The following is a 22,109-nucleotide window of genomic DNA, read 5'->3' as shown; positions in this document are numbered from 1 at the left end:
AGCTCACACTACCACCTAGCTTTGTGTCATTCGCGAACTTAGAGATGTTACATTTAATTCCCTCGTCTAAATCGTTAATATATATTGTAAACAACTGGGGTTCGTTCCAGCACCGAGCCTTGCGGCACCCCTCTAGTCACTGCCTGCCATTCTGAAAAGGACCTGTTAATTCCTACTCTTTGCTTCATGTCTGCCAACCAGTTCTCTATCCATGTCAATACCCTATCCCCAATACCATGTGCTATAATTTTCCACACTAATCTCTTGTGTGGGACCTTGGCAAAAGCTTTTTGACAACCACGATCACAATGAATGGCGGTGCTGGCTCGAAGGGCCAATTGGCCTCCTCCTGCACCTATCTTCTATGTATTTTCTATGTTTTCCAGATACACCACATCCACTGACTCTCCCTTATCCATTCTACTTGTTACATCCTCAAAAAATTAGTCAAGCATGATTTCCCCTTCATAAATCCATGCTGACTTTGACCGATCCCGTCACTGCTTTCCGGTTGGTACCAATGTTCAATTTATTTCCAATGATTCACCCCTCCCTGTTCTTTAATATTCAAGCCAAGGGTATTCATTTGACAATATGTGTAGGAAGGAGCTGCAGATGCCGGTTTACACCCAAGATCTGTCTATATCAAGTCTGAAGAAGGGTCTCGACCCAAAACATCACCTATTCCTTCTCTCCAGAGATGCTGCCTGTCCCGCTGTGTTATTCCAGCATTTTGTGTCGATTCTGTGTCTAATTGGCATTTGCACTGACAACGCAATGAAATTCTTATTTACAGCAGCATAACAAGTCTGTAAACACAATACATATCGTTAACATATAATAAACAAATTCAGTAATTTAATAACTCCGTTACTAGTGCTAAAAAGACCTGAAGTTCCTAATGCAACCAAAGGCAATTCACAGTGGAAGTTACATGCCACACAAAATAGGTCAAGAGAACTCCAATCCCACATGCCACAGGTACTTGAAAGTACTTCTTCCACATATGTTTAAAAAATATAAGTTGGGGCTCAGTTTAATGGATCAGCCTCTGGAATGTTTCCTTTACCATGCCTGCCCGCAGTTTAAAGGATCAGCCTCAATTTGGTACTTGCACATAAGAAGGAAACAAAAGGAGTTGGTCACTTGGCTGCTAAAGTCTGCCCTGACATTTGTTATTATAGCTGATCTGCCACAGGCTGCAGCTCTACTGACCTAATTGCACAAAGCCCACAATTCCTTAATTGTTCAAAAGTTAATCTATTTCCTCTTTTAGTACCTTCTGTAATCTATCTTCTGGAGAGGAGAATTCTTGGAAGGTAACTTCCTCTGGGAGGAAAACATTCTGTTTTCAGTTACATGCTTTTAGAATCTTAATGCTGCTGAATTGCATATTTGATGGATACACAAGGAACTGCAAATGTTACAAACTTGAGTAAAAAATAGTGGAATATCTCAGTGGACAAAAACACAGTGCTGAAGGAACTCCACTGAGTTTGAACAGGAAATCAAAGAATGTAATTCATCTTTTGCACTTGATAATGAAAGCACTTGCTATATTGTGCTGCACATCTTCAAAGGTGGTATAATGTGTTTTTTCTAATCTAGAGTAGGTTACATCATGTGATGAAAATTCCACTAGTTTTAAAACGGGTATGGAAAACGACAGGGCTGGCCCACAAGTTAAGGTTCTAAATTGGGGCAAAACTGATTTTGGAGGTACAGTATTTGGTCGGAACTTGCAGAGGTTGATCGGGAGAATCTGCTTACAGATATGTGGACTGCTGGCAAGTGGGAAGCTTTCAAAAAGGGAGATCAAGTCTAGTCAAGTCAAGTTTAATCGTCACATACACATACGAGATGTGCAGTGAAATGAAAAGTGGCAATGCTCGCGGACTTTTGTGCAAAAAGACAAACAAAAACAAACAAACTATAAACACAATCACATATTCTTTTACATTTTAAATATTGTGGGCGGAAGGAAAAATGTTCAGTAAAGTTAGTCCCTGGTGAGATAGGAGTTTACAGTCCGAATGGCCTCTGGGAAGAAACTGCTTCTCAACCTCTCCGTTCTCACAGCATGGCAACGGAGGCGTTTGCCTGACCATAGCAGCTGGAACAGTCCGCTGCTTGGGGTGGAAGGGGTCTCCCATGATTTTGTTGGCTCTGGAATTGCACCTCCTGATGTATAGTTCCTGCAGGGGGGGCGAGTGAAGTTCCCATAGTGCGTTCGGCCGAACGCACTACTCTCTGCAGTTACTTCTTGTCCTGGGCAGAGCAATTCCCAAACCAGATGGTAATATTTCCAGACAAGATGCTTTCCACAGCCGCTGAGTAGAAGCACTGGAGGATCCTCGGAGACATTCTGAATTTCCTCAATTGCCTGAGGTGGTAAAGGCGCTGCCTTGCCTTACTCACGAGTGCTGCGGCGTGTGATGTCCATGTCATATCCTCAGAGATGTGGACTCCCAGATATTTGAAACAGCTCACCCTATCCACAGTATCCCCATTTATCCTCAATGGTGTGTACGTCCTCGGATGATGTGCCCTCCTAAAGTCCACGATCAGCTCCTTAATTTTTTTGATGTTCAAGAGGAGGCTGTTGTCCTGGCACCAGAGTGCTAGATCAGCCACCTCCTCCCGGTAGGCCTTGTCATCGTTGTCCGAGATCAGGCCCACCAACACAGTGTCATCAGCAAACTTAATTATTGAGTTGGAGCTGAACAAATATACAGAGGCTGCATATTCCTATTAAGGTGAAGGGCAAAGCTGGCAAGTTGGGGAACCCTGGTTGGTGAGCGATTTTGAGGCCGTTGTGAGATGTTTAGAAAAAAAGGTATACTTCAGGTTTAGGCAGTCGGGATCAAGCAAACTCCTCCAAGTATAACAAATGTAGGAATACACTGAAGGCATAAAGACCACATGAAATGGAGCTGGTAGGCAAGATAAAGAAAAAATCTAAAAGATTCTTCAGATATATTAAAAGGGCGGTTTAGGAAGGAATAGGTCCCCTTAATAATATGCAATTCATTCTCGCTTCTATCAGCTTCCCTTTTGATTCTTTCGACCACTTCCCTGCACTAAGATTACAAGAGCAGTTAACCTACTAGCATAAATTTTATAGATGGGATGAAACCAGAGCACCTTGCAGGAATCGACTTGCAAATTACACAAGGACAGCACCCTGAGATGGTGGATCGAACCTCGTTCCCTAGAGCAATGAAGTAGCAGCTCAAATTACTGTTCCATCATGCCAACCAAGTAACAAGCTAACCCCAGTAGATATGCCAATGCTGCGGTGGTCAGAGCTGTTAATTTATTTTACCATGCATTTGGCTGGAAAATAACAAGCAATTTGATTAACCAAGTGGCAAATTAATTGTCATGGTTGTCTGCAAAGAGGGCCATGATTCTTGATTTTCAGCCACTAATTTGTTTGACCCTAAAAATATTGCGTTATTTGTATGTGTAAAATCTCTTGTATGGTGCCAACTTCACATATCTTCAATTTCTTTCTAATGCGAAATAAACACTTATTTATGTGGAATATTTCTCCTTGAACTGCCAGATCATTTCAACCCGAGTGAAAATAGACTATTGTCAAGCAAACATGATTTTCAACTGTTTTGTATAAATGTGCAACTTTGTCCAATCTGTTTGTAAATAATGAAATTAATTGAATTGTTTTTCCTTTTCAGATCAAGATGAGGGGACTGTATTGCCAATGGGCACAATCTAATGAAGATATCAAGTTTGTGTTACAAGACAAGGTTAGGTTCATGCTCTTAAATTAAGTAAAGCAAATAGATATGTAGGAAGTATGTGTCCTGATATAATTATATGTAATTGAGAGATATCAATAAGAAAAATGGCCTCCTGTGTGTTCGAATTTAGTACAGATCTGCAGAGGGGAAACAGCATAATTTCCATGTGTTTAATGAAAAGTATCTTTTGCATAAATTACTGTCAAATGTTATGCCCAAAATATGAAAGACTGTCATTGTGAAACATTAACTTTTGCTTTTTGTTCAAGAAAAGATGCAAGGCTCGATTACGTCAGGCAGATAGTTTTACCTCTGGGGGGGCGGTGGGGAAATTTCAAACCTTAATCAGGAATAGAATGCAAAATAATTTGGACAAGTGTGGATTGGTTATGATAAGTCAGTCTGGATTTATTCAGAGTTTTGAACTGCCTTGATTCAGTATTTCAATTAAAAAGGTGGGCCAGTGGTTCAACGGTAGAGTTGCTGCCTTACAGCGCCAGAGAACTGGGTTTGATCCTGAGTACAGATGCTACCTATACGGAGTTTGTACATCCTATGACCACATGTGTTTCCTCCGGGTGCTCAGGTTTTGTCCCACACTGCAAAGACGTACAGGTTTTTAGGTTAATTGGCTTTGGTAAAAATTGTAAATTGTCCCTAGTGTGTAGGATGTTATGAGTGTATGGGGTGATTGCTGGTAAGTGCAGATTCGGTGGACCAAAGAGCCTGTTTACACACTGTATCTCTAAAGTAAAGAAATAGAAGGAGTGGTTGTGGGAGTTGTAATTGATGTGGCATAAATGGTACTTGTGCACAGTCAATCTACCTTTTCTGTATTTCATTATTTTATATTTGTATTTTGGACTTGTCATCAGACTTGTTGAGTCTCTGAATATTAGATGTCCATAGTTTCAAATCGCAAGTTTCTAAGAAAAAGTTAAAGATCAGTTTTGTTTGGTCACAACATTTTTTGACAATCTTTTTAACGTAGGAAATCTGTATACTCTTTCTTGAAATGAAGAGAGGTGAGGACACATAGCTAAAGACTTGTTATTCTTATGGTATGACTTGTAGAGAATGGAGATAGAAGTTTAGTGAGGAAATTCAGGAGCTTGGAACCGAGATAGTTGCAAGTGTGATCACCGTGGTATGATGAAGAAAGCAAATAATGTCGAGGATGTCAAAATACTCTTGAGTTGTAGGACTGGAGGAGATTACAGGGATGGTTAAAGTAACAAAAGCTTTATTTTGCAAATGATAAGATGAATAATTGGAAAATATTGTTTTTGAATTTGGATTACACATTTACAGATGTGTAAAGCCCAATGTGCAAAGCCCAATGAGAATGTATTATGTGTAAGAAAGAACTGCTGTGCTGGTTTTTAATCGAAGGTAGACACAAAATGCTGGAGTAACTCAGCGGGACAAGCAGCATCTCTGGAGAGAAGGAATGGGTGACGTTTTGGGTCGAGACCCTTCTTCAGACTTGACGTTTTGGGTCAAGAGCCTTCTTCAGACTATATTATGTTTGCTAACCAGTCAGCTGAAAGACAATACATGATTACAATCAAGCCATTCACAGTGTACAGATACATGATAAGGGAATAACGTTTAGTGCAAGAAAAAGCCTGTAGTAGTTCAGGACTGCTCTCTTGTTGTGGTAGGATAATTCAGTTGCCTGATAACAGTTTGGAAGAAACGGTTCCTGGATCTGGAGGTGTGCATTTTCACACTTCTATACCTTTTGCCAGAGGGGAGAAGAGGGTGTGGCCAGAGTGTGACTCTTCCTTGATTATGCTGCTGGCCTTTGATGATGCATCGTGTGGTATAAATGGAAGGGAGGTCGGTTTGTGTGATGGTCTGGGCTGCATCCACAATTCTCTGCAATTCCTTGCAGTCTTGGATGGAGCTGAAGATGGAGAGAAGCATTTGTATGCACGCACCTGTACATTTTTTTTCAAACTCCCAAATTTCAACCATGATATCCTGGCCCTAAGAAAACCCATTTGTTATAAAATGAACAACATTCTAGGGCTGCCTGAAATTTGTAATTAAAACAAAATTGCTGGTAAACTCTCATCGGGTTAGGTGATGTATACAGTAGGTTTTTTTTCCATTCTCTGCATTTGTTCCCTGACCTCCCGAGAGCTTACCATCATATTGTTTTTTTAATTTGCTATCGTTCCACAACTATGACAACGGGCAACAGTAGCCTTCTCCCAACGCCATGATGTTATTTGTGAAATCACCTTAAACTGTGTACTGCAACGAAACGGCATTTTGTTGTCTCTGTATTGCACACTGACAATGACAATTAAAGTTGAATCGGAATCTGAATCTGTACAGTGTGGTATCACCCAGAGGCACATCTGTCCATTAGTGAAGCACAAACAAGTTATTCGATCAAGATTACACAAAGGCAATGTCTTATTATAAACACAAAGCTAACAAAACATTTTCTTTACATTCTAGGAATCTTTTCCCAGTGTACATGACCATTATGTCAAAATACAGGTTAGAGTGTGTGCATTCAGCCCTGTGAACACAAAGGTAAGTCTGCGTCTGTTCGTACCAGATGATTGTAAGGCGATAGGCTATATTTAAAAAATGTTTTTGTTTATTAATTGGCTTTTCAACTTTTGTCCAGATTATTTATGCTGTCATAATCTGCACACTGTTTATTTAGAATGTTACATATTAATATTTCTTATCAGGCAATTAATTTTTTTGAACCTGTCCCCATTTCATACTGGTTAAAAGAACATTAAGGGCCTGTCCCACTTCGGCTAAGAAAAATCATTGCCGCAGATCCGAGCTTTAATTTTGCATGAATTGTCTCTTGTACTGATAAACAGTGCCAAGCATTGCTTATGTGCTCTCTTGTAAAATCATACCATATATGAATGCAATCAAGCCATGCAGAAGTACGACAGGTAGTGCAAACTATACAGGTAGTGCAAACTGGACAGGTAGTGACGCTATATTCTGCACCCTCTGCAATATAGTGTCACAGCAGTATAGCATTGCAGTTACTGAGAAAGCGCAGATAAACAGGAACGTTCAGTCCGCAATGAGGTATGATGGAAGATCAGAACTACACTAACTTATGGGAGGACTGTTCAGTAGTTTGTTAGCAGCAGAGAAGAATCTTTACCCGAATCTGGTTATTATTATGTCACTTTATTTGTCACAAGTACCGAGGTACATTAAAATTGATTCTGCATACAGTTCAGTACAAGTATCACAATACATAAGCACTCAGATACATATTAGACAGGAATCTCTGATACAGTAAAATGTATAGCAGTAGTACACTGAGACAGTATACAGTCGCCAGTTGGCGCCATTTTAATGTCCCAGTTGGTGTAAGTGCAGAGATCTTGATCTGACTATGAAGGTCTGTTGTCCTGGCGGTGTTGGGTTTTCAAGCTTTTACATCTTCTGTGCATCCTAGTTACAATGTTCAGTGTGTTTTCCCCAATTTATGGAATGATATTTCAAATAAAATCTGTAATTACAATGTATTAAAAGTACTAATGATATTTTATCCAGTTCGATACTATTAAGCATTGTGCAAAATCAATAAGCCAATTTGAGAATTGATTTACGGGTTCATAGAAAATAGATGTTTTCCACTTTATTAGCTAAACCTACATTTATGATTTCAAACAATTGTGCCACATGTTGTAGAATCAATGAACAGTGAATGTAAAGAATGACAGACTGAAAAGCTATAACATACTTTTATCTTTTTGAAACCATACTTAATTGCACTGAAATTATTCCTGGTGTTATTTAATATTGGATCGGAGAGTTATGAGCTTGATGTTCCGCTCGAGTCATTTGTTACCAGCAGCACTTGACATGGTTGAGCTGGTTGGGTAAAAACCCATTGGATTTAGTAATCTTCACGTTGAAAAAATAACATTTGTGATATAAATGTTCCCAAGATTCTTTACCAAAAAATCAGTAATTTGAAACCTGCCCACTTTAAATTATGACCTTTCTGATGTTTTAATGTAATCTCAGTAATGACATATCAGAAATCAAATTCAACCCTGTAACCATAGACTCCCTCATGTTTTAAACGTCTTTGCACTTTAATCTTCTGGTTGGAAAACACATAATCCTGTTTTTCTTTTTCTTTGGCATTTGACAAGTCTGTTTGCCTATTTTTCAATTTTTTGTGCCCTTTTTCGATACTTGAATTTAAAACCTTTCAATTAAAACCACTGTGTTTAGTGTGATTGGCAGATTTCTGGATTATTTTCTGTTTGTCCAACTCCAAGTGAGCTCTGAGTAGGCAAAGTTGGACCAAATACTGATCTCTGGGGAATATCCAACTTAATTCCTATTTTAATCACACAAAAATGAAGTGCAGTCCAAATTCTTAAAATTGCATGGCAGCCATTCAACTATCTTTTCTCTATTTTAAAATCCTCAAATCAAATGGGGCACAAGATGGCCATCACTCCTATGCCAGTTTTTTTAAATGGATCTAGGATCATAAGCCTGTCTTCATATTGTTATATTTTATGAATTTCACATTTATCATTTATCTGGTTCACTTTGTTATAAGAATATAAATATCTGTATGTAATCCTTACAGAATATTAATTAGAAAGTGAGACATCCACTGACTGTTCTTAGTCTTCAAAGCATTCATTTTATATTTAGCTGCTGAGTGAGTTAAAACTACAGAAAGATTTTTTGCCAATCGGAAGAGAAGTTGCTGGCGTGGTTATTGAGGGTAAGTTGGTTATTTTAATTTTAATGTAACACACCAAACTTCTTTATTCCTTTCCTGATATGCAGGGGCTCATTGAAATGAAAAACTGGTTGCTCATTTAACACGTAATGCAAAACATTTAGCATAATTTTCTGATCAAGCACCGAAAATTGTACTGAGTAACCGAGCCCGCGCTAACCAACAACCATCCGTAAACACTAGTTCCATGTTATCCTACTTTAGCATCCACTCCCTACACACCAGGGGCAGTTTACAGAGGCCAATTAACCTACATGTTTGCACGTCTCTTGTACAGGAAACCCATGTGGTCACAGAGAAGGTGCAAACACTGCACAAACAGTGCCTGAAGTCAGGATCGAACTCGGGTCTCTGGCGCTGAGAGGCAGTGGCATTATATGCTCTGCCACTATGCTGCCCACCAACTTGAGAAACTGTAATAATCTTTCAACGACGTACATTGTGGCCTTCAAAATCAATATCATTACAGATTATTGGCATATTTAGCATTTTTATTCTGATTTCCAGCAGTCTATCCACTTTGCCAAGGCAATTTTAGATGATTGCTCCACTCTCTTCACTCTGCATTGTCACCTGCTTTCTCTGTTAGACGCAAAAAGCTGGGGTAACAATGGCTCTCCAGAGATGCTGCCCGTCCCGCTGAGTTACTGCAGCTTTTTATGTCTGCCTTCGGTTTAAACCAACATCTGCAGTTCCTTCCTACACATTTCTCTGTTAATCTCTTCTGTCCTCCACTTTATCGCAGACCTTCCCTCTTGTTCAGTGTTTTCCTCCACTCGTTCTTTACATCTTAAAACTTGCTTTATCTCTAACTATTATCCATGCTGGTGAAAGGTCACTAATGTAAAACTGTCTGCACAATAGTTCAGCATTTGTTTTTTTAAGCCTCTTAAAAGGAAAATGTTTACAACCAATTTTTGAGGTGCTGATTTTTAAATATTTTTATATATCACTAAGTTTTTACTCTCTGGGTTTTTATTAAACTGAGTTCCTAATTTCACGTTACAATGTTAAGTTTTTGGCTTATATCCATTAATGATTATTGTTGAAGGCAATATAAAGGAGCAAAGTTATTGCATGGTATCAGTTGTGAGCTAAAGTGCTTCAGACGTGTGTACGTGTATTTGGCCCTTTCAATCTAGAGAACTGCTTTCAAATAATTCTGATACTGCGACAATCGTGGCTCTAATTAACAGTTTCATAGCTATCAGATACAGGAATTCAAGCTAATTGCCTGCTTCTTCATCCATGGTGCCAAGGCCTGTATGATCTCCCAGCACTCTACTGGTTGCATTCAAAAGAGACTTGGCATGGCTGGAATCTGTACTGATTCATTGATAGATAATGGCTGTCTAATTACTGGATAAATAAGCAGAGCTTTTTGTGTTAAACAAGGATGAAAATAGTTCTTTTCAGTTTTTAATTTCAATGAGCCCCTGCGTGTGAAGCATATGCTATGTTTACAAACAAAAAAATAGATGTCATTAAATGACCTATAATGCCTTCCTTTTGAACTGCAACTTCTTGTATTTACTGTTTTCAGTTGGACCGAAAGTGAGCTTCTTTAAGCCAAAAGACGAAGTGGTTGGTAAGTGAACAATATGCAACAGTCCTTGCTGTAAATGCTGCTATAAATGCAATGTTAATGTATATAATTGTGCTGCTTCCTTACCAGGTATTCTTCCTATGGATTGCACAGAGTCTGGACTCTCAAATACACTGTTGATTCACGAACATAGTCTTGGTATGTTTTGATACTCTCCATTGATGGTTTATGTTTTATTATGTATCTTTAATTTCGCTTGGTCTGTATTTTTGATCTAAAAAAAGTAAGGGTATGAGTTTTGCTCTCGTTCAGTAAGGCAGCAAAAATATTAACTAAAACAAGAAATTGCATTTTACATGAAAGTAATTAAAACATCAACTCTGTTGTCTCTAACGTAGTCACATTTTAAATGTACACATATAGGAAATGGCCTGTATTTGATTTAATATTCAGTGCATCCTGTTTAGGAGCGAATTGACAGATTGCCATTTGCAATTTAGATTTGATGTGGCTTAAGTACATGTCATTAAGCTGCTTTTAGAATGGCTACATTTGGGTGATGCATGTACCCATTTTCATGGTTTACACTCAACTATACGTATGCTGGAGAAAATATTTCTATTCTTGATGTTTTCTCAACCTAATTAGTACTTTGGAATTTTAAGCTTTCATTCTTCTAATTGGATAGCTGCATTGGATCATGAATTGGAGCCAAGTTACAACATATTGGTCGGTATTTGCTGGAGAGTATTCTGAGCGATGACATGTATAAGCATTTAGATGGACAGGTGCTGTTTAGGCACAGTCAGCCCGGTTTTGTATGTGAGATGTGTCTCGCAAATCTGAGTTCTTGATGTGATCAAATAGGTTGATGAGGGAACTGTAAGGAATCAAGAACCAGACGACATGGGTTTAAAGTGAGGGAGGAAAGATTTAATAGGAACCTGAGGGGCAACTTTGTTTTCACAAAGGGTGGTAGGTGTATGGAACAAGCTTCTGGAGGCGTTAGTTGAGGCAGGTACTATCACAATGTTGAAAAAAAACAACATTTTCACAGATATATGGATAAGATAGATTTAGCGGGATATGGGCCAAACACAAGCAGTTGGATCTAGTGTGGATGGGGCATGTTGGTCGGCATGGGCAAGTTGGGCTGAAGAGCCTATTTTCACGCAGATTTACTCTATTAGAAGACATCGCTTTATAAAAATTATTGTACACAATTCCAGTTATTGATATGATCAAACTAAATATTAGTCACCATTATAAAAGATTTAACCACATTTCCATATTTTTAAGATCATTTATTATCAAGAATTATTTCTGATATTTCTAGTGCAGTAGTGACAAAAAATATTATTACTGAAACGCTGAAGAATCCTGTTTCTTCAATGTCTTTGGTAACATAATCGCAGGTGAATGTTTGTCATATTTCTGTCACGGTTTGAAAAGTAGAACAGTAGCACAATGAAATAATATAATCGGTAGGTGTAGGAAGGAACTGCAGATGGTGGTTTAAACCGAAGGTAGACACAAAGCTGGAGTAACGCAGTGGGACAGGCTGCATCGCTGCAGAGAAGGCATGAGTGACATTTCGGGTCGAGACTTGTCTGAAGAAGTGTCCCGACTTGAAACGTCACCCATTCCTTCTCTCCAGAAAAGCTGCATGTCCCGCTGAGTTACTCCACCTTTTTGTGTCTATCTTCAATATAAGTGGTATAGTGTTTGCAGCCTTCGCACACATAACAAGTTAATGACCTGCTGAAAGAACTGGATAACTCATAATTCTAAGTAAACAACAAAAGGAAAATAAATTATTTTTTCAGATAGTAACTAACTGTCTCTGTGCCAACATTGGGAAATGATTGTGTAGAAAGAGCCTCAGGAAGAGTGCTGGAAATATGCAAGAAAAAAAGCACAGGGAAAGGAGAAGTAGATAAATTTGATTATTTCTCTGTTGCAAGAAAAACACAAATCTGTGGAGAAAGTGGAGGCATATCTTTTTATCTTCAGGAACTTAAAAGGGCTTTAACAAAATGTTCAGCTACAATCAACCTGATGATAGACACAAAAAGCTGGAGTAACTCAGCGGGACAGGCAGCATCTCTGAAGAGAAGGAATGGGTGTTGTTTCAGGTCGAGATCCTTCTTCAGATTCAATCTGTTGAGTTGGATTTAATTGTGGAGGTTAATGAAATAAATAAGAAGTTGCATCATGCTTCAGACATTATGTTCAATAGCATAATTGTTATTTCAACAGGTATTCCAAATTTTGTAATGTTTAGTTTGTTTTGGAAAACTGTCAAATATCCTCAAAGCTGCCCCTGCCAGACTTATTTTACTCAGTAAGAAAACAATTGAATGTATTTATTCTTTCAGTATCTGGGCTTCACCTCGGCAGCTGCAATCTGTAATATTCCTAATCTGTACTATTCCTAATTAAATTAAAACTATCAAGTATAGAGTGAACTGTGTCGTGTTTGTATGTGTGCGAGATTGCATATTTTCTGGTTGGATAGCCATGATTTTGAGGCAATAGGCAGAGTCCTGCAGTGATAGGCTGTTGCTGTGGAAATTGTGACATTGAATAGAATGGGTGATCAGCCTTGTGATAAATCACTTCTTTTTATTGCATGCTTTGGTAGCTAATTCTTTACGTTTAACTGTTTAATCCATGAATGTTTTTCAAAATGAAGGTTGAAGCAGCTCCCCATGTTTTCCTGATTGTCTCATAGATAGATAGATAGATAGCCTTTTATTGTCATTCAGACCGAAGTCTGAACGAAATTGCAGCAGTCATACATATAATACAATAAAAACAACAATAAACACATATTAACATCCACCACAGTGAGTCCACCCAGCATCTCCTCACTGTGATGGAGGCAAAAGTCTTAGGTCTGCAGTCTCTTCCCTCTTCTCCCTCTGCGCTGAGGCGATACCCCCCCCGGGCGATGTTATAAATCAGTCCCGCGGCTCAAACACTGCGGCCCGGGGTGGCTGAAGCTGCCACCCACCAGTCCTGCAGATGCAGCTGCTGGCCCGCGGCCGAACCCCGGACTCAGGCCACCACCGCCAGAACGCCGTCCCAGCCACCCTCACGTGAGTACCGCACCGTCTTCAGCCTCGGTCTGGGCCGACCCGACATGGGCGCCGAATCTCTCCCGGACCGGGCCACTCATTAGTGTTTCTCAGAGTTATCCCCTTTGTTATTTAAAGTACTTTTTTTTTTTAAAGATTGTCTTATTAAAAATTATATTTTTAATTATTTTTCGAGTGGCCTCCACCCCACAACTATACAAAGTCACCATCACTTTGGTGAACATTTCAGATGGTTTAACACATAACGTGAGAAATGTTCAACCTCACAACGCTGCTAGTTAACTGTGCTGTAATTTGTTGTGCTTCTGCTGTTGACCTGTTTATTAATGTGTGGAGATAGGGCCGCGGCAAAAAAATGTTGCGCTTTTTGTGCAATTCTTCCAACATGTTTACTTTCAATTTCAGTAACTAAGCCAGAGAATGTGAGCTGGGCGGATGCAGCAGGGACTATTCGCGATGGATTGCGTGCATATATGGCCCTGCACACACACTCTAGTGTCAGTGCTGGAACAACTGTTCTTGTAATGGACGGAGCAAATGTACGTATTACAAACCTGATGTGTCATTGTCAATTAAGAAAAATAAAAACATATTATATTAAGGGGAAAACTGTTATTTGTTGGTGTCCTGTAGTTCATTGCCCTGCATCATAAAACTTTGCCTTGCACTATTTCCCTTCTCCATTTTCTTGATTATTGAACAATGTAACGAGCTTCACATTGTACTGGAGCATTTAACTCTTTGTTTACAATGTTTTACTTTTTTTAAACTTCCTTTAACATTCAAAGTTTTCCCAAAGATGCTCATTCATGTTGTTTCCCATAAAGCATAGTTTCCTTCTCCTTTTTCTTGATTATTGAACCATGTTACGAGCTTCATACTATACTGGAGCATTTAAGTCTGTTAACAATTTTTTTTTAATTGCTTCCTTTGACATTGAAGTTCTCCCAAAGATGCTCATTCATGCTGTTTGAGTCATAGATTTGTGACACAGCACAAATCCTGTTTTTGTGTCTTGCCTGGATGTTAATTCGGTTATAATATGATGATCGACACTGCAGAGTTGGGAGCTTGCTGCAACAAAAAGCCGTGTACACTCACAGAATAATAAACTGGAGATTCACCGATCCACCCGCAAAAATAACAACGTTGTTCGTTCTAATTCTTTAACTGTTAGGAGTAATTCCTATAACTACAAATTTATCACCATTTAATATCTAATGCTTTCTGTAATTACTATACTGAATTTTTATCAGGCTTGTAATCTATCTGCTGTAACCTGTTGTTGAGTGAATGATTTACAATGAAATGTCAAGGGTCAAGAATGTTTTATTGTCATATGTCCCTGGTAGAACAATGGAATTTGTACTTGCTGTAGCACAACAGAATATGTAATCATAATAAATAATATAACAAAAACTCAGAAAAAAACCCAATAACAGTGCAATAATAATAATAATAATACTATATTGTAGTTCATGGCTTATGAGGTTGTAGTGTTTAACAGCCCGATTGCTGTAGGGAAGAAGCTGTTCCTGAATGTGTTGCTAAATCCTTACAAGTTGTGCAACAAATAACTCAAAAGTGGCCTGACTGTATAAACATGTATATTCTAGCATTCTTCAAAAAAGCATTAACTCAGCAAGGTGCCAAGAATGACTTGGTTCTTGTGTTTACAATGACCTCCCCCCCCCCCACTGAAGAGGGGCATTCGTTGGGCACCTTTTGAATTCAAGGTTGCTCCCAGCCATGCAATTCCATTTGCCCTATTTTCCTATACCTCTGCAACTTGTTATTTTACATTTCCTTTCACATATCCCTTTGCCCCCCCACCCCCTGTTAATTATTTTTGCCATTGAACTATTAAAATCGGGGGGAGGGGAGGGGGGGAGGGAAGGAATTGGCACAAGCCTGAAAACCACCACCACACCTTTGGGATTTGGAAGGAAAGCGGAGCACCTGGGGAAATCCCATGCTGTTGTGGAGAAAACATGCAAGCATCACCTGAGATCAGGATTTAACCTGTGTCCCTGGAGCTCAGCAACAGCAACAGCAACAACACTGCTGCATTTATGGACTGGCAATATTAGCACAGAGCTGAAAATTCCAGGACAATACAAAAGGAAACTAGCACAGGATATATATACATTGTGGATGGCTTGATTGTCATCATGCATAGTCTTTTGGCTGACTCGATAACACACAAACAAAAAGCTTTTCACTGTGACAGTAACAAACTAAATTAGAAAGTGAGGTGATTAAATGGTTATTTTTGCACATGTAAATCGCTCCGGTAGGTGCTGGTGCCGTCGCGGAGGACGGCAGACACGGGAGCCCACGGCTTGCCAGGGTCTGTGGACGACGGCACCGGGAGCCCACGGCTCCCTGGAGGGAGACCGCTTCTCAGGGCTCCTGCAACGGCGACTTCTCCCGCCCGAGTTGCGGGTCTCTTTTTTTTGCCCCGCGCGGCTGGAATGGCTCTGCCGCGGGACTGGACACAAAAAACTGGCTTTAATGGAGTAACTCAGCGGGGTAGGCAGCATCTCTGGAGAGAAGGAATGGGTGATGTTTTGGGTCGAAACCCTTCTTCAGATCAAGTCTCCCCTTGTATAAATTGGAGTGGGATTTGAAATGTTATAATTAAAAATTAATAATTTTAGATTTGACTGTTAGAAATTTTCTTTGGAGAAAACATATGGCTGACTGTGCAGTTAGCATGATCAATTAAAAAAAACGGTATGCTCATAACTCTCAGAAATCCTTTGCTTAAACCTGCTGCTGAAACCCTTTTTGTTTGTGTTGAAACACTCCAAGAACTCAAGCACTGAGCATTCAAAGTGTATTATTCTCCTGTGAGAGGATAACCTTGGATTGCCTTTTCCTATTGATATGGAAGCAAGAAAAATGGAACTGCAGCAATTAATAGGCTTCTGCGTTAAATACTAAGCTGAGAGGTAGTAAACTTTATGGGCAATTATGTCTGACGCGTAATGCAGCTTTTTGTGCAAAATGAGGAATAGTTGTACACGATGGACACATAATGACAGTTGCAGAACTGGACCAGCATTGATAGTCATTGTCCTCACGTTTATGTAGCTCGCAGAGTCTCGGGCAAAGTGCTCATTTAGTTTTGCTGACAAATTAAAATATTAATATTATTTTATATTGTATTATATTAATACTATTGCTGGTTGTAGCTAGTATTTGAATAAAATGCAACTGCGAACTTGGCAATTGCTGGTTTGTAATATTTTCGATTAAATACCCAGGCAATTTTGATTATGTATTTGCAATCATGCAGCTTAATGCCAAATAAGTGCATTGTGTTTAATTCCAAATGAAGAGAAGATTAACATGTTTTTCTTTTATTTGTAAAATTGGTTATTGTTAGCCAAAGATGGTTATTGCTAAATGCTTCCGTGAAGGAACAAGCTATTTGAATTACACTCTGCGTAATGCACAATCCAGGGTGAGGGAAAGACCAGTGTGGTTTTGAAAGTCCTTATACATAAATTAATAGTGGCAAGCAAGACAGTATCTAATACTTAAGCCTTGAGCATTGTACTAATAATACATAACATTGAGAAGACATTGCTCCTTTTTATCTACCCATGCCATGTATTTACCCACAGCTTTGTATTTATTATCGTTGCAAGCCCAGCAAAATCTAAACATTGTTATTCTCCTTCATAAAAGATTCTAAGATGTATTTATTTAATATGTTAGTTTGTCTTCTGTCTTTCAATGCTATTTGATTCATTCGTGCTCTTAGCTCACCTGCTTTCTCTCCCATAATTATCTTTTTGTTATAATGTTGAAGTGTTGGCAGTATGCTTTTATTTATGGGAGGGAGGAACATTTTCCTTGCCCTTGTATGCTAAATCTACAGTTGAAACAAGATTAGATTAAAAACAGAACAGAATCAATTATTCTTGGATAAGTAGTTTAACTTTCCTATTTGTGTGGATTAGCACAAGTATCTTGCAATTGGTGTGAACAGAAAAAGAATAGTTCTTGTAAATGCTATCATAGGTAATATTTCACACTGCTGAATATTGGCTAAAGATCTGTCCTATCTTTCTCTTTTCCAGCCTTTTGGTACCATAGTGATTCAATTGGCTTATCATCGAGGAGCCAAAATAATTTCTACTGTACACAACAATGAGGACAAAAAGTATTTGGAAGAATTAAGGCCAACAGTTGGTATGTGCCGGTTTTGGTTTGGGTGGCCTTCTGTCGAAATTATTTTGTGTTATTGTGAAGAAAAATATTTAATAAATGGGGAAAATAATATATAACTTACAAGATGTTATGGCTAGCTGGTATTAAAATAAAATAGTGCTATAAAATACCAGTGTTTGTACTTTGAGATTTGCTGTTGTTCAAGGTACTGACATTGTGATGTATTGTACTCCGATTTGCTTCCTCATCATCTTTCCCAAGCGATTGATCATTCTAGATAGATGTTGCCTATTCTCGCTGAGCCAGTCCTCTCCATATCTATGTAAAACCAGCCTCAGCATCTCCTTCACACGACAGGTCTGAAATCCTGTGGTGCCTCTGTATAAGAAACAATTTTACAGCAAGATTGTAGACTTTAGAGATACAGAACACAAACCGACCCACCAAGTCCCCGCCGACCAGCAATCCCCGTACACTGCCACTATACTACACACTTGGGACATTATACAATTTTTACCAAAGCCAATTAACCAACATACCTGTATGTCTTCGTACAGTGGCAGGAAGCCGGAGCACCTGGATAAAACTCATGCAGTCACGGGGAGAACGTACAAACTCCATGCAGACAGCACCCACAGTCAGGATCAATCCAGGGTCTCTGATGCTGCAAGACAGCCACTCTGCACCACAGTGTCGCCCCCCCACTGCCGCGCCAAAGTGTCGCCCCCAGATATTTACCTGAGATATACAGAGTCTCAACAGCAGATCCACATCTTCTGCTTGGCGTGTTCATGTTGGAACTGGTCAATGCCAAGTAATTAAGAGGATAAACATTAGACTCTAACAATAGTGTTGTAATATAATCTGATTTGGCTCTCGGGAGCAAAAACCTCAGTTCAAATTCAACTGGGGATCATTGTTAAAGTATAATACCCCATACTCCAACGAAGCTTTCAGACCCAAAACTCAAATTTGATGTCCCTCCAGTTATTCCTGGTGACCCTGAACTCATTAGCAGCCAACTCATCTTGAACGATCTCTTCAATAGATCGCCACAGTGAATTGATCACTCTCATGATTGTCATGCCTCTTTCGCTTAATATATTTTGCACAGAGCCAAAATAGCAATGTAATGGTAAGTATCACCGTAGAGTTGGTTATGTAGAAAAAATGTAAAGATGCTAATGGTTATTTTATTGACCCCTGAGAATTTATATGGGTAACAATTGCAATCTGTTCTGTGGAATTCTGCAAAGTATGCTGCTTTATGTGCAGGTTGACCTTCTGAAAGATTAGTGAAGCAGCCTTTTGAGAATGGTTTCATTTGTTGAAATATTTGTTTCTTTGGAACGCTGAGGAATTCCCAAAAGCAACAACATCAAAATCAGAAATCTGATTGATATACAGATGTGTGCAATTTGCTATTACAATTTAAAGTGCAGGTTTATACATCTGGATTTCTGACAATGTTAATGCATTCAAATAAATCCCATTTATAATGGTGTTTTCATGTGTTTATTTTAAAACCCATTTCCATTTGAGCTGATGGTGGAAGTCCCTTGGTTACCATCCATGAACTGAAGATATTAAATATTAATATAGACAATATGAATGGCAAATAGAAGGCGTGATGGGCAATCCCAATGCAACCAACCGGCCAAAATTCAGCACCATTTACGCATTCCTGTTACATACAGCGAGCTACAACTTTGACACACTTCACATTTTTAATTTTGAACGTATTTGGAAATAATTTTTACCCTCGTTGCCAAAAAAAACCACTTGATAAGATCATCATAGAAACATAGAAAAAACATAGATGCAGGAGTAGGTCTTTCGGCCCTTCGAGCAAGCACTGCCATTCAATATGACCATGGCTGATCATCTAAAATCAGTAGCTCGTTCCTGCTTTATCCCCATATCCTTTGATTCCTTTAGTCCTAAGAGCTACATCTAACTCCTTGAAAACATCCGGTGAATTGGCCTCCACTGCCTTCTGTGGCAGAGAATTCCACAGATTCACAGCTCTCTGGGTGAAAAAGATTTTCCTCATCTCAGTCCTAAATGGCCTAACCCTTATTCTTAATTATTAAACAATCATTGCAATTCAGTTGGAAATGGCACTCAGGCAGAAGATCAATCTCAAACTTGATGAACGGGTCATAGTCTTTAAGCAGCTGCATGATATACACCTGCGGTAGACACAAAATGCTAGAGTAACTCAGCGGGACAGGCAGCATCTCTGGAGAGAAGGAATGGGTGACGTTTCGGGTCGAGACCCTTGTTCAGACAATCCAGAGATGCTGCCTATCCTGGTGAGTTACTCCAGCAGTTTGTCTACCTTTGATTTAAACCAGCATCTGCAGTTCTTTCCTATACATGGTATACTCCTGTCCCTACTTATTATGCTTTGATGGGGGTCTGCCATGCATCTTGCAATTGGCATGTTGCATTTGCACCATATGAGGAATAGGAGTGCATAGCTTCAAGTTGCTTACTTATTGTTGGAAGAATTATTGTTGCTCTTTAAGGAAAATAGAGAGCATTCTATTTTGCTGTTAACATGGCTTATAGATGGCAGATAATCTACAGAGATTTGGGTGAGTTACCCACTGTAGAATACCAGGCCTCTGGCCTGCCACTGTATTTATGTAGAAGATAGACACAAAATGCTGGAGCAACTCAGTGTGTCAGGCAGAATCTCAAGTGAAAAGGAATAGGTGACATTTTGGTTTGAGATTGTTCTGCAGTTCCTTCCTGCACAGTATATGTGTGTGAGTTTACCTTGTGGTCAGTGATAACCATGGTAGTGTGAGCTATTGACAATTGCACTGTTGCTAAATGCCAGCATCTCCGGAGAAAAGGAATAGATGACGTTTCGGGTCGAGACCCTTCTTCTGTTATTGCCTGTCACTGATGAGGTGTGACTCTTACTTGACTCTTATTAGTACAAGCCTATTGAGTAGGTTTTGCTGTTTGCAAATTACCAATTAGCTTTGCATCCATTTTGAACCCCTACTGGTGGTTCAGTTGAGTTTAGCTTGCTTAAAAACAATAATTCTGAGTCGACTGCCTCAGCTGCATATTGAATAAACTAGGAAGGCTTCAGCAGTGTTGGAGTTAAACGTGACAGTAAAATGGGGAACAATTTCTTGCTCATCCCCCGAGATCGAGATGGTATCCCAACATTGGAACATTCAGGAGGAAAACAATTAGACAAGCTACCTGTCCCACCAGACTGACTCATCTGATTTACAGTTGATGATGTGCCTGAACGGAATTTGCAGCTGTGCATTACTCCTGACGTTACTTCAGATGCAAACAATCATTTCCTGTCCCTTGTTACCCAGCAACTAATGTTTGATTTTCTGCTTGAACATGGTTGCAATTCCAATTCTAGGAAAATGAAAAATCTTAACGTTTTATTCAAGTGTGACAGCAGGTAATTGCAGACCAGTGAATCCAAAATCAGTGAGATGAGAGTTATTGGGGGAAGTGACTAATCTGAACCTGGGAAGGCAGGAGCTAATCAGGGATAATCGGTGTGAGTTTGGTGAGAGATCCTGTCTGATTAATTTTACTTTTCTTTTAAGGCAATGCAGTGTATGCCTGTCTACATGGGCAATTGAAAGACCTTCAGATACGGTCTTGCATGTAACACTGGTTCAATTGATAAGAGCTCATGGGATGCAAAACAGTTGGTAAATTAAGTCCAAACTTGGCTTGCTAGTTGGAGACATGAAGTGAAGGGTTGGTTTTGTGGTTGGATGCCTGTAGCCCTGTGGTATTCCACAGTGATTGGTGTCGAGCACAACTGTTTGTCATTCATTAATAAACTCTGTACAAATGTAGAAGATGCTGGGAGGATAAATGGAGATATTCAGGAAGCAGAATGTGGAAAGAGATTAGTCAAGGTAGTTGTTGAAATCAGCGGCCTAATAATAGGTAGAGATTGCTACATGCTCCAAATGGAGTTGGAGGTTGAGGAAGAATTCGAGATGGGCCATGTGAAATTGACACCAAAAATGATCAAATTTAACCTAAATCAGTTTTGTTGGATTCTTGTTATCCGAATGAAACGTTTATCATATTGCAGCAATGAACATGATTTGCACAGTGATTTTTACTTTATTGTTTTGATGGATCATTTCCCAGTTCTTCACTTTGTTCTCTTCTCTGTTTCCTGTCTTTGGTCTACTAATGGCTGTATTACGTAAGGCATCCGACAATCATTGGTAGGTAAGTCACCGTCGTTTAGTAATATAAACCATTCTTTTGATAACCCTTGCATTTTTAAACCAAAAGCCAGAAGTTATTTTCTTCCCATTTGCTTAAGTTGGATCTCTCATTTATATAAAAGGGCATTTGTATCACAGTGTATTGGTGATTCAGCAGCAGTGTTGCATCATCATTCGGGTAATACTCCTACCTTTGTTGGACGTATCTAAAGAAGTGGTATTCTAGATATTAATTATGTCATTCAGAATTTTTTTCCAACCAAAATATTCAGGCTCGTAGTCCATGGATATTAATCAAATTGCACCTAAATTATTATGAAGTGTTCTGGGGTTTATATTGCAATTATTTTTATTTCATTTAACTTTTCTATAAAACTGCAATCGTGACCTAAAAGATAAGCAAACAAATATTACATTGCCTACAGAAGGCATCGATAGGATAGACAGTCAGAACCTTTTTCCCCATGTGGAAATGTCGAAGACTAGAGGACATAACTCAGAAGTGATAGG

At 39.1% G+C, this 22,109-nt stretch overlaps 1 protein-coding gene across 2 annotated transcripts in view; it reads left to right on the top strand.

Annotated features, from left to right (window-relative positions):
- The window catches only part of cryzl1 (crystallin, zeta (quinone reductase)-like 1), a 38,234-nt gene that overhangs the window by 1,215 nt on the left and 14,910 nt on the right, over window positions 1–22,109 (top strand). Inside the window, exons 2-9 of one of the 2 annotated variants that reach the window (XM_055645200.1) lie at window positions 3,699–3,770; window positions 6,237–6,314; window positions 8,442–8,514; window positions 10,076–10,120; window positions 10,208–10,276; window positions 13,585–13,718; window positions 17,271–17,382; window positions 21,580–21,600. In XM_055645200.1, the coding sequence (XP_055501175.1) occupies window positions 3,705–3,770; window positions 6,237–6,314; window positions 8,442–8,514; window positions 10,076–10,120; window positions 10,208–10,276; window positions 13,585–13,718; window positions 17,271–17,382; window positions 21,580–21,600 (598 nt within the window). In that variant the 5' untranslated portion in view covers window positions 3,699–3,704. The remainder of the gene's footprint in view (window positions 1–3,698; window positions 3,771–6,236; window positions 6,315–8,441; window positions 8,515–10,075; window positions 10,121–10,207; window positions 10,277–13,584; window positions 13,719–17,270; window positions 17,383–21,579; window positions 21,601–22,109) is intronic. The other variant, XM_055645201.1, reaches the window with a different exon arrangement.

This window comes from Leucoraja erinacea, chromosome 13 (assembly GCF_028641065.1).
Source record: "Leucoraja erinacea ecotype New England chromosome 13, Leri_hhj_1, whole genome shotgun sequence".
Lineage (NCBI taxonomy): Eukaryota > Metazoa > Chordata > Chondrichthyes > Rajiformes > Rajidae > Leucoraja > Leucoraja erinaceus.
Note: the sequence above shows the minus strand (reverse complement) of the source record. Positions and strands in the feature narration are given on the sequence as shown.